The 12470-nt window shown below is 46.1% G+C and overlaps 2 protein-coding genes across 2 annotated transcripts; both read left to right on the forward strand.

Annotated features, from left to right (window-relative positions):
• The first annotated feature begins 1260 nt into the window (after positions 1–1260).
• Positions 1261–4314, forward strand: LOC114782473 (inositol-trisphosphate 3-kinase B-like). The gene is made up of 7 exons (XM_028968358.1): positions 1261–1694; positions 2097–2181; positions 2501–2714; positions 2802–3006; positions 3107–3208; positions 3469–3540; positions 3707–4314. The coding sequence occupies exons 1-7, from the start codon at positions 1413–1415 to the stop codon at positions 3968–3970; spliced, it is 1224 nt and encodes a 407-aa protein (XP_028824191.1). The 5' UTR covers positions 1261–1412; the 3' UTR covers positions 3971–4314.
• A 1892-nt stretch (positions 4315–6206) lies between these two features.
• Positions 6207–12421, forward strand: LOC114782450 (nuclear RNA export factor 1-like). The gene is made up of 21 exons (XM_028968319.1): positions 6207–6399; positions 6948–7164; positions 7635–7737; positions 7814–7897; positions 7995–8099; positions 8248–8331; positions 8497–8566; positions 8673–8761; positions 8880–8987; positions 9144–9253; positions 9352–9388; positions 9467–9535; positions 9650–9705; positions 9796–9903; positions 9984–10042; positions 10996–11111; positions 11198–11240; positions 11327–11399; positions 11569–11751; positions 11976–12036; positions 12122–12421. The coding sequence occupies exons 1-21, from the start codon at positions 6366–6368 to the stop codon at positions 12158–12160; spliced, it is 1848 nt and encodes a 615-aa protein (XP_028824152.1). The 5' UTR covers positions 6207–6365; the 3' UTR covers positions 12161–12421.
• Positions 12422–12470: the final 49 nt, after the last annotated feature.

The raw sequence follows: 12470 nt of genomic DNA on the forward strand, positions 1-12470 counted from the left end.
AACCGTATATATGATTACAGCAACAATTCAAACAAATACAACAATATACACAATTACAACAACCATTTACATTTTACATTTTTACAACCGTATATACGATTACAGCAATACAAACAAATACAAAATATACACAATTACAGCAATAATATAAACAATTACAACAACAACCGTACTTACGATTACAGCAACAATACAAACAGATACAAAAAATATACACAATTAAAACAACAACCGTATATACGATTACAGCAACAATTCAAACAAATACAAAATATACACAATTAAACAACAACCATATATACGATTACAGCAACAACACAAACAGATACAACAATATACAGTTACAAATAACCATTTATATGAGATCAGGAACAATACAAACAAATACAATAATATACACAAATTCAACAATATGCACAGTTACAAAATAACTACAGCCAGTAGTTACAGGGACAGTCCCCCCCTGGAGACACTCAGGGTTAAGTGTCTTGCTCAGGCATCCTTCTGCTTCATCAGCGAGTGTGTTACCCACTAGGCTACTACCACCCTACAATAACAGCAGCAATACATTTCCATTTACAGCATTTATCAGAGTGACTTCAATAGTGACAGGGACAGTCCCCTTGGAGATACTCAGGGTGAAGTGTCTTCTTCAGGGACACAATGGTAGTAAGTGGGGATTGAACATGGGACTTTGTGGTCTTCATGTTTATAGATGAGTGTGACACACACTACTAAATATTACTAATATTACTACAGACAGGGGGACTGTCCCTGTCTGGATAAGGGCGTCTGGTAAATGCTGTAAATGTAAATCTACACATTCTATTGACCAGTGAAGAAAGTCCTGCTGCTCTTCATCTGTTCCCTGATGGACAATCAGTCCATCATTTTTTAAATGATCTTCTCAAGTGGAACCTCTCTCACATCATGTTCTGTGTACTGTCAACCACAGGTGAAGTTCTCGAGTGGAACCTCTCCTGGGTGACGTCATATTTTGCAAATGTGGGTGGAGTTAAAAAGCATTCCAGGGTGATGTGAATGTGAATGTGGATGTGGTATATTTCTTTCTCCTTGCTGGCTGAAAGCTGCTGGTGGTACTGGTTCTGCTGGTTCCTCTGGTTCACCTGCAGGTGAGATCACACTCAGCCAGTCCCTCTGGTTTCTGGACAGGTAGGCTGATGATCGCTTTTGGGTCTCACAGGGAGGATGAACTCTGCAGCTCAGGGAGCGAAGGAGATTAAAAGAGTGAAGGGGAGGAGGACGAAGGAAGGAGTGATGGAAATCAGGGTGGAGGACATCGACTCTGGTTCTCGGCTCAGCTTGTCAGCCTCAGGAATGGAAAGGGGGATGAAAAAGAGAAAAATGGAGCAGAGAGGAGGGAAGAAGTGAGGGATGGAGATAAAGAACAGATGGACACGAGGAACGAGTGCATGGAGCAGGAACAAGGGATGAGATGGAGGAAAGGGGCAATCAGATCAGTGGAAGAGTGGGATGGAGCAATGCTGGAGGAGGACGAGGAGGAGCAGGAGGACAGAAGAAAAGAGAAGGAGGTTCACTCCATTCTGTCCCGCATGCTGGTTCACTCGTCCGCTTCTTCATCCTCCTCTTCTTTCAACTGCTCCTCAGCTGAGAGTGATGAGGTGTTCAGTGAGGGTGAGGAGGCCGCCGCCCGCAGACGGAGCAGCAGGAGGGTGAGTAGTGGAGGAGGAGGAGGTTCCACCAGTCAGCAACTGATCATCAATAATCCTTTCTAGAAAGTACAAGTTGCATTTGAAAGGTTTGGTCGAAGATCTTTTCTCTCGTGACCATTTGCATGAGTTTTGAATTTTGCACTTTATTTGACTAACAGATTTGCATCGACATGGAGGTGAAAGTTACTGAAAACACTGCAGAACATTGGAACACCTTCACCCTCGATGTTCTACCTCATATTCCTCAATGCTTCATTAGTCACATATTTCAAATCTCTCATCTACTTTATAGCAACAGTGGTGTGTGTGTATGTGTGTGTGTGTGTGTGTGTGTGTGTGTGTGTGTGAGTGTTCTATGTTGCTGGTCAGTTCTCGTTGTTGATGGTGATGTTTTTGTCCTAGCATCGCTCTTGGAGGACTTTCCTGACCATGATGCAGTGGTCCAAACGGCGGCAGAGTTCATGGGTCCAGCTGGCTGGACACCAAGGTCTCTCACACACACATACACACACACATACACCATGTTCTGTGTGCTGTTGACCACTGGTTAACATCATTAATATGGGTGATAGTGGCCTAGTGGGTTAGACACTCACCTACGAACCAGAGGAGCACAAAGACCCAGGTTCAAACCCCACATATTACTATTGACTAGGACACTTAACCCTAAGTGTCTCCAGGGGGACTGTCCCTGTCACTACTGTAAGGTGCTCTGGATAAGGGCATCTGATAAATGCCATGAATATAATATTTCATTCTTATTGTGTGTATTGTGTGAATGTGTTGTGTGTATGTGTGTGCATTAGGTAACTTCCAGTTGAGTAGAGGTGGTGTTGTCCTGAAACGTTTCAGTGAGGTGGAGGACGCCTGTTTACGGGCCCTCATGTCAGACGCTCTACAACACTTCGTCCCCCGGTACCACGGCTTCATCCAGCAGGACGGCAGCTGTTTCATCCGACTGGAGGATCTCATGAGTGGACACCACAAACCGGTCATCATGGACTGCAAGATGGGCGTCCGGTGAGGACAGCAGCTGCCAGACTGAGAACGGTATGAGAGAGAAGTAGTATAACATCTCACTCTTCTCTTCGTCCACATCACTCTCAGGACGTATCTGGAGGAGGAAATTTCCAAGGCGAGGGTCAACCCCACCATGCGGAGTGACATGTACCAGAAGATGGTCAAAGTAGATCCATCTGCCCCATCAAGGGAGGAGCACCATCAGGGTGGAGTTACGAAGCTGAGCTACATGCAGTGGAGGGACAGGAGCAGCTCCACAGCAGAACTGGGGTTCAGGATTGAGGGGATAATGGTGAGCGAGAAGCTCTGCACACCACTCATTCGCTCGTTCATTTGTTCATTCACTCTGCCTGTCTCTGTGTGTGTGTGTGTGTGTGTGTGTGTGTGAGCAGCTGGAGAATGGAAGTGTGTTACGGGATTTCCATCAAACCCAGAGCTCTGCCCAGCTGATGGAGACCCTCCTCTCCTTCACCCAGAGGCAGCTGCATGTGCTGGTCGGAAACATTTAGTTTCATCTCAACTCTGTTTCACTGTTTTACTTCATCATCGTGGTTCTCAGTTTTTTTTGGTAGTTCATTTTCAGAAAATTCAGAACATCTGAGCCCTCTACCGTATCTGAATGTTTACCAGAACACAAAAACAGCAGCATTTGCCGGGTGAAGTGAGGCTCACAATGAATCTTAATGTTTGTGTGTGTGTGTGTGTGTGTGTGTGTGTGTGTGTGTGTGTGTGCGTGTGTGTGTGTGTCCACCAGAGGGCGTATCGGTCCAGACTTCTGGCTCTGAAAGAGGCGCTGAGGGAATCCCAGTTCTTCAGCACACATGAGGTCACACACACTCACACACACAGAACCACATGTATGTATGTCTGAAACACCCTTTATGCTATAATCACACACAGAAAGCTACAAGTGCAAACACACTCTGAATGATGAACAGATGAAAGGATGGACGGATGGAGGAATTCTCTTTTTCTTGTTCCTCCACCCTCAGGTCATTGGCAGCTCTCTCCTCTTCATCCATGACTGCACACAGAAGGCCAGCGTGTGGATGATTGATTTTGGGAAGACCGCGCCCACCCCTGAGGGTGTCCACCTGCACCACAACGTACCCTGGACCGAGGGGAACCATGAGGACGGTTATCTGATCGGTCTGGCCTCCCTGACCCTGCTGCTTGGAGAAGCCATTAAACAGGCATCTGGGAAAGATCTGGGTTCTAACAGTGGTGGCCTGGCTTGTAAGGAAGCGGACTCGTAATTGAAAGGTTGCCGAACCACCAAGGTGCCTGAGGTCCCCTTGATGAAGGTCCCATCACCACACACTGCTCCCCGGGCGCCTGTCGTGGTGCCCACTGTCACCAAGGGTGATGGTTAAATACAGAGGACACGTTTCACCGTGTCACCGTGTGCTGTGCTGCAGTGTTTCGTCGGGATGGAGCACCAGCAGGATCTGACCAGTCCATTGGGGAAGAAGCACTGACTCTTGGTCTGCAATCTCAGAACTACTGGCAGCTACTTAAAGAAGGAGAAGTTCTTTTCCCGGATGAAGAAGCAGTTTTCCCATCTTTAGACCTCAATGTGAATCTAGTCATTTTCACCACAATCCTGGTTATGTCTGTAATATAAATTTAAATGTAAATGTAAAGTAAAACAGTGTTAAATAAACCTTTTCTGGCCTGCTGCTCATGTTCCGAACAGAACCTGGGTGGTGGACCACTGTCTACCTAGCAGCCTGAGGGACTGCTGATGGACGTAGATGTCAAGTTCAGCTACGTACATGGTAGATGTACGCTAGTGCCTGTGCAGAGCAGCTGACCAACAACGCCGTGGACGTGGAAACTTCTCCTGTGTAGGCTCAGAGATAATAGATCTATCTAAAGTGATCCTGCGGGATGTACCCTGACTTCCCTGACATGGTCACCGCTCACCACACGCACACCAACAACCGTGTCTCACACCAACTACCGTGTCTCACACAACCGTGTCTCACACCAACTACCGTGTCTCACACAACCGTGTCTCACACCAACTACCGTGTCTCACACAACCGTGTCTCACACCAACTACCGTGTCTCACACCAACTACCGTGTCTCACACAACCGTGTCTCACACCAACAACCGTGTCTCACACAACCGTGTCTCACACCAACTACCGTGTCTCACACCAACAACCGTGTCTCACACAACCGTGTCTCACACCAACTACCTTGTCTCACACCAACAACCGTGTCTCACACCAACTACCGTGTCTCACACCAACAACCGTGTCTCACACAACCGTGTCTCACACCAACTACCTTGTCTCACACCAACAACCGTGTCTCACACCAACAACCTTGTCTCACACCAACAAACATGTGCGTGAGTGTTGCCTGCTTACAGTAGCTTATTATTGAAGGAAATTCCCCATATTCCAGGATGTCCCAGACAATTCGGGATGGTTGGCAACCCTACGTGTGCGACACAGACAACCCGGGCTACATAAAGTACAAACATGAGGAACATTTAAAACAAATAAAACATGTTGACAACGAAGAAGACAGACAATGCTGGACATTGCTGGCGCCATTTTCTCTGATGTCCATATCTCTTTCTGACACACTGAGAAACAAAATAGTAGAAAATCGCACCATTTTGGACCGGAAGAGCTCGTGCTGCGCCGGCATCTTGGCCAGGAGAGGCAGTATATTTTACCTTGTACTGCGTGCTATAAATGATATAAACAGTATACAACATCAATTTTAGAAATATCCGCTGCAACCTCGCCCACTTGCAGCACGAGGCCGAGAGCGTAGAGCAGGCTTTCCGTGGATCTTTCAAAAGTCCTAAAAAATAGAATTCAAATTTACTAGTAATCCTTAAATAGGGAGTTTAAAAATACTGCAGAGCTGCAGATCTGTCAGGTATCCGTCACCTGCTGCTCACTTCTGGGTTTGCTAAGTGCAGCGACTTAGCACAGATCAAGTACTGACAGTGCACATGGAAAGGAGGTTCATTTAAATATTTTATGACTATATTATCAATGTAAACAATGAAAATCCCCCCCATCATACAAATACTGGTATTTCACTGGCCCTACGGGCGTGGCCGCTTTCAGTAGAATTGGCCAGATATTGTTTTATCTGGTATTTGGTCATGCTATATGCTGATGTATCTGTAAAAAGCACCTTTGCTATGGACACATGTTGCCCTTTCCAAAACATTTTAATTTACTTATCAAATTATATATCGCCTATATATACTATCTATCATTTATAGTTACATTTATATTGCAATATAAATTTTTTGCTATGTTGTACATCCCTAATTTAACATGACAATTATTATATATCAGTATCACCATAAGGAGACCGGGCATGAGCATATTTCGGAGAGTATTAATAATTCTTGTTTTAGTAGAAATGATCTTCATCATGAGTTCAGGTTGCTGCGCTTGTCCTTCTCCTCCAGGACGGCAGGTGGCGCTGTGAACATCGCGCAGTGAGAACGGGGCACTTCTGTCGCACATGCGCAGTAGCCGAATCCGCGACGTTGCAGAGCGGTTCGAAATAAAAGTAGTTTTTAATTAGAATTTAGAATTTTGACCTCCACCTCGTGGTGCGGGTGGAGCAGGACTGCAGGACACCACCGACCCCCGCCGGGTGGAGACAACATGGCGGCGCCCGGCGGCTCGCGTTACCACCTGGGTGAGTTTCCCCCAAAACAACAGGAGAGTGGATTAAAAACACGCAATAAACACGAGAAGGGATGTTCTCCCCGGCCAGGTGGGATTATTAATGTGAAACTCTCCCGCTCCACTCCACCGGCTTCCTGTAGCTGCTGCATTCCTTGGCCTACAAAGCCAAGGAAGCGTCAGCTGGACCCTCCTACCTCACATCTCCAGCTCTGCTCCAGCACCAAGTACAGGACAACCTCCACTAGATATTCCAGCAGCTGGATCTTCCACCAGATCTTCAAATCCTTCCTGTTTACAGAAAACTTGGACTAACAGACATTTTCGACATTTTCTTCTCAGTTGTTATGCGAACAGCATCTACTGATCGGGTCCTAGTGAACCAAACCAGGGTTTTCATTGTTGGATATTTGAAGAACTTCTAGAAGTCCCTCAGGATAAATGTAAAAAGGAAAATGAATTCTTGAACGTGAAAGATGTAGATCCTGCAGGGTAATCAGAGTAATATATATGTGTTGAATGTGTATCAGTAAGTAGAATTTCACGTCTGGTTTGTTGCAGATTGTGGAAGTCGAGTCAGAGGTCCTCAGTTCCGGAATCGTAGAGCTCGGGGTCAGTTCAGAGGTTGGGTCCACCACCCGCCACAGAACCCCAGGCTGCGCGATGGGAGCCTGGTGGTTCACCTCGGTCCTGGTCCCCGCTCCCGGCTTGAGGAGGACGATGAGGACGTGATGATGGCTGACGGGGGACCCCAGGACGGGCTGATCCAGCGCAGATTGTGAGGGTTCTCTTGTGTTCTCATTGGACCAACTGCTCTCCAGATCTTCTGTAGCAGCAGCAGGTTTCAGTGTTTAGTGTGTTGATCAGAACCCATATTAAATAATTTCTCATCATTATTTTATTCCTCAAGTATCAGGCAGCAGAATCCTGTTAATTTTAGTGCTGTGTGATTCATGACTCTCGGATCCATTAAATGAGTCATGAATCGGAGGTCTTTATTGAACAGAATCCTTTGAGTCCTATCTACACCATGTCTAAATTGTAAACTCAGTCACATAAATACATCTTATAATCATTAAACAGCAATTACTACCATAAATGTTGCATAACTTGCAGCGGCTCCGTCGGTTCCTCTGGCTGGAAATACTGATTCACGTGACTCACGCACCCGGATCAGTTTACTGAGTGATTCAGAGGGAGACGGGTCCTGAAGAGGATTCGAGTATTACAGCTCTAGTTCATTTCCAGTAACCCCTACTGGCGACTCAACCGGAGAGGAGAAAAACGAGGAGGTGTGGCTCACGGAGGAGGAGGAGGAGGAAGACTGGTCAGAACCTGGTTCAAGATTACGGTGAGTAAAACACACACAGAGACATCACCAATGATGCCTTTCTGAGCTGAAAGTGTGTGTATCTGCGGTCTGCTAGATCCCCCATGCCAGGAAGTATGACAGGAAGTGGCTCTTGACTGCCCTTCAGAACCTGTGTCCAGTACCGTTCACTCCAGTCCACGTGAGAACATGCAATACCGTCCCGACTCATGGATGGCTCTGATGCTGTGGAGAACCTTCTTGTTAGTGCTGGTTCTCGTGTCTCTCTGGTCCCACAGTGCAGCACAGAAGGGAATAAAGTCCAGTTCTACATTGATGACGCCTCCACTGCCGCCGCGCTGAGCAAAGTGTCCCGCAAGATCACAGATTCTGATGGATACAAGGTCAAGCCTGGATGAAACTTGTCTTTTATTATTTGGGGGTTTTGTAAGATTGTCTTACTGGTTATAGTCTATGTTCTGGAGAACATCATGATAACATTCTAATCTGTATTGCCCTGCAGTGACCTCTGACCTCCTCTCTGACCTGCAGGTGGTCGTGTTCATGAACCCGTGCTCTTCCCCTCCATCTTTCACCCTTACTGACCTCAAACCTGAAGACCTGGAGCACTTAAAGGTGGGTCTGTGGTGGTGGGAGATCAACTGAACAGTTCTCTTATTAATTATTGTAATGAATCCCGACTCGAAGGAAGGGGGGGAGATGTTCTCCTGGTAGGTAGATCCTCCGAGTCACTGTGGAGAAAATGAGTTCTGGATTAATTGATCCCATGTGTTCCCGCAGCAATGTATGTCCAAGCGCTTCGACGGCTCCCAGCAGGCCCTGGACCTGAGCAACATCCGCACGGACCCGGGTACCGTGCCACACTCACCACACACACACACACACACATATACAGGAACCCCCGCGAGTGGGCGTGGTCACGGTTTGTGATGGGTGGTTGTGTTGGTCCGTCTCAGATTTGGTATCTCAACACATCGAGGTGATTCTGAACAGGAAGAGCTGCATGCAGGCCGTCATCAAGATCATCGAGGAGAATATTCCGGAGGTAACACCCCTCCTACGTCAGAACATGCTCACGTGTGTTGTGATTGAATCTAACCTGTGTGTGTGTGTGTGTGTGTGTGTGTGTGTGTGTGTGTGTGTGTGTGTGTGTGTGTGTGTAGCTGGTCAGTCTGAATCTCAGTAATAACAGACTCTACAGACTAGATGACCTGCTGACACTCGTCAATAAAACGCAGAACCTGAAAATTCTCAATCTTTCACACAACGAGGTGAGTTCAGAACGTTAGAGAACAGAATATATCTGCTAAACTGATATTTCTGCTGGTCTCGTGTCCGCGTTCTTCTGCTAGAAGGAAATTAATCAAACTTTTATGTCGAATGTTCTCATGTTGTTTTCTAATTCCTGTCCATTTTGACGTTTTTAGCTGAAATCTGAGCGAGAACTGGACAAGATCAGAGGTCTGAAGCTGGTGGAGCTTTGGCTGGACCGGAACCCCCTGTGTGACCACTTCAAGGACCAGTCCACCTACGTCAGGTCAGAAGCACCACGCTGGGGTCAGGGGTCACAGACAGGCAGAGAGATGAGGTTGTATGAGTTTTGAGGAAACCGATGATCTTGTTCTGATCTCTCAGCACCGTCCGAGGCCGGTTCCCCAGGTTACTTAGACTGGTGGGTTCTTCTTCTGTCATCTCAGTCAGACATTTTCAGAACTAGATCAAATGATAAAATATTTCTGCCTCCTGTCAGGATGGTCATGACCTTCCAGCTCCCATCGGATTTGATGTTGAGACCCCGTCCACCGTTCCCGCATCCAAGGTTCTCACTTGTCTACCACACAGTTCTTTTCAGAAGGAGTTCGTAGATTTCTTTAAAGAGGGAATTTGTTTCATCTGAATGAGGAACCTGAGAGATCTGGATTCTCCTCTCCAGGGCAGTTACTTTGGACTGGAGGACATCCGCTGCCTGATTGTTCGTTTTGTTCAGCAGTGAGTCTTTTTTCCTTTGTTTTCTTCCACAGATGTCCCAGATTTGTACAATTCACTAACGTGTGTGTGTGTGTGTGTGTGTGTGTGTAGATACTACCGTATATATGATTCAGGGGACCGGCAGCCTCTGTTGGATGCATATCATGATGGCGCTTGTTTCTCCCTCGTCACACCTCACGGCATCCAGGTCCCTGCCAGGTACGTCCCCCTCCAGACACGCGGACACTGAGAGACGCCAGAGTTTCTACTTTCTCACTCGTTCTTTGTCCTTTTCTCAGATGTAGCTTACCCGAGTATCAAAAGGACTGCAGAAACTTGAAGAAGATTAAAGACTCAAGTGAGAAGTTCTCTCATTCTATCTTCTAGAGAGAGAGAACAGATGCTAAACTTTACTTACATTTATTTGACCTGTTTAGTAGGTTAATGAAGACCTAATCTGTTTATATTCAATCAATTCAAATGATTTTAGTCCATACAGGCCAGTCATCTGGCTACACTTCTCATTCCGGATAAACCATAAGAGCACCAAGTCTCAGGTTCATGTCCCTGAGCAAGACACTTAACCTTGAGTGTCTCCAGGGGGACTGTCCCTGTAACTACTGATCGTAGTAAAGCACTCTGGATGAGGGCGTCTGGTAACTGCGGGGCAGTGGTGGCCTGGCGGGTAAGGAAGTGGACCCGTAATCAGAAGGTTGCCGGTTCAAATCCCGACCTGCCAAGGTGCTACTGAGCAAAGCACCGTTCCCACACACTGCCTGTCATGGTGCCCACTGCTCACCAAGGGTGATGGTTAAATACAGAGGACACATTTCGTTTTGTCACCATGTGCTGTGCTGCAGTGTTTGATAATGACACTCACTTCACTTTCTCACTTTCAAATATAAACTAGTTACATTTGGTGCCCCAGAAAACATAAAAAAGTTCATTTACTTTGGTCCGAATCAGTCGGTGAGTTTGTAACATGATTTCATTTTGCTCTTGGTTCGGTTTCCTCTCACACGGCGAATAATTGGTCAGAACAACAAAAGTAAATACAGGAAGCAGAAGACATTGAAATTTACCCATAATTCACTGCTCTGAAATCACGTGATCGCGTTTGGTTCAGAGTTGGCAGTTTGGTTGAAATCTAGACCGCCTCTTTTTCTGGATCTCGGTGCGATGGGTTTTGATTACCAGACGAAACGAAGTTGAGTTTGATTCAAGCACTTAAGCCTGTAGGTGTGAAGATTAGTGACGTTGTGACATCAGTAAAATATGTCATGGTGAGGGGTTGTGATGTGGTCTCTACAGCTCTGCGCTTCCGCCTGCTGAGACACACTCGGCTCAACGTTGCTGCCTTCCTCAACGAACTTCCCAAAACGCAGCACGACACCAGCTCCTTCACGGTGGACGTCAACATGTACACTGTAGGTCGTCTTCATTTGGCCCGCCACGTATCCCACGTATCCGCTGTTTTGATGTGTGTGTGTGTTTTTAAACTGGCCTTGTGCAGAACATGTTGCTGTCCTTCACCATCAGTGGAGTCTTCAGAGAAGGTAGAACATTTGATCAAATCTGCTGTAAACTCTACAGGGCTGTAGAATTGTCCATTTAAACTGGACTTTTCCTTCTGCCGCTGCAGTTGACTGCAAATCCCGGGACCCTGTGAGGGCGTTTTCACGCATCTTCATCGCTGTACCTGCAGGGAATTCTGGGTAATGGATTCACTTAAAATATAATAATTGGTCTGATTTCAGGCACATTGGCAATTATATAAAAATATGAATATCATTTATTTTGTCAGATTGTTATTCTGCTTCTGTTGTAAATTTGATGAGGTTGAGGATGAACTGGGTTCTGTATCACATGACTTCATGTCACCAGGCTGTCGGTTGTGAACGATCAGCTGTTTGTGCGAAACGCCACAACTGAAGAAATTCGGCAGGCGTTCGCCGCGCCGGCACCTACGCCGTCAAGCAGTCCGGTCCCAACCCTCTCCGCCGCCCAGCAGGAAATGCTCAGCGCGTTCGCCCTCAAATCGGGCATGAACATGGAGTGGGCACAAAAGTGAGCATCTCTTCACCCGCAGGTTAAAATGAATGTTCCCCAGTCTAGGATCTTCTATGAGTTTCAGTATCTGTATACAAATTTAAGACTGGTGCTGATACTACCAGAAACACCATGTCTACACAGCATGATGATGGGGTTGTCTTTGGATAGAACGCTGAATTGTTCTTCATCTTTGGTGTTTTGAGATGGACGTTTCTACAAGGTTCTTGTTGCTTCTGCAGGTGTCTTCAGTGCAGCGACTGGGACTTTAATAAAGCAGCACAGACATTTGAACAACAGAAGGTGAGGCAATAGCCTGCTGCCCTGCTTCTTTAACTTTATACATCCAGTTAGGAATTTACACTTGAACATGTGTGGTTTTTTTCAGGCTGAAGGCAACATACCGGATGCTGCTTTCATGAAGTGATGGAGAAATAAGAGCTCGACACTTTATAAAAAAACTCCACTACTGAACCACAGAGTGTAAACATGTTTTACGTGTTTGTTTTTTCTTCTTCTTCTTTTTAGTTGGTTGCTTGATTCTTTTAAGAATCTTTATTTTTTTCATATTGAACCTTAGTGCTGAAAGTTTGTTTGTAGGCATATTTAAAAAAGAACTGTTTGGAATTCTGTTATTGTTTTAAATAAGCTTTGTACAGATGTTTTCGATTAAAATGGTTTCTACTGCTGTCTGTCTGCTGTTTTATTTGGTGATTAAATATCGGACGTGATTGAAA

Source organism: Denticeps clupeoides, unplaced genomic scaffold (genome assembly GCF_900700375.1).
Source record: "Denticeps clupeoides unplaced genomic scaffold, fDenClu1.1, whole genome shotgun sequence".
Taxonomy (NCBI): Eukaryota; Metazoa; Chordata; class Actinopteri; order Clupeiformes; family Denticipitidae; genus Denticeps; species Denticeps clupeoides.

Excerpts from the sequence above, each read along its gene's own strand:
- LOC114782473 (XM_028968358.1), top strand. The coding sequence starts at position 1,413 with ATGGACACGAGGAACGAGTGCATGGAGCAGGAACAAGGGATGAGATGG. Across the intron at positions 2,715-2,801 it reads GACTGCAAGATGGGCGTCCG|GACGTATCTGGAGGAGGAAA; the intron begins GTGAGGACAGCA and ends CATCACTCTCAG. Across the intron at positions 3,007-3,106 it reads TCAGGATTGAGGGGATAATG|CTGGAGAATGGAAGTGTGTT; the intron begins GTGAGCGAGAAG and ends GTGTGTGAGCAG.
- LOC114782450 (XM_028968319.1), top strand. The coding sequence starts at position 6,366 with ATGGCGGCGCCCGGCGGCTCGCGTTACCACCTGG. Across the intron at positions 10,043-10,995 it reads GAAGAAGATTAAAGACTCAA|CTCTGCGCTTCCGCCTGCTG; the intron begins GTGAGAAGTTCT and ends TGGTCTCTACAG. Across the intron at positions 11,112-11,197 it reads TGGACGTCAACATGTACACT|AACATGTTGCTGTCCTTCAC; the intron begins GTAGGTCGTCTT and ends GGCCTTGTGCAG.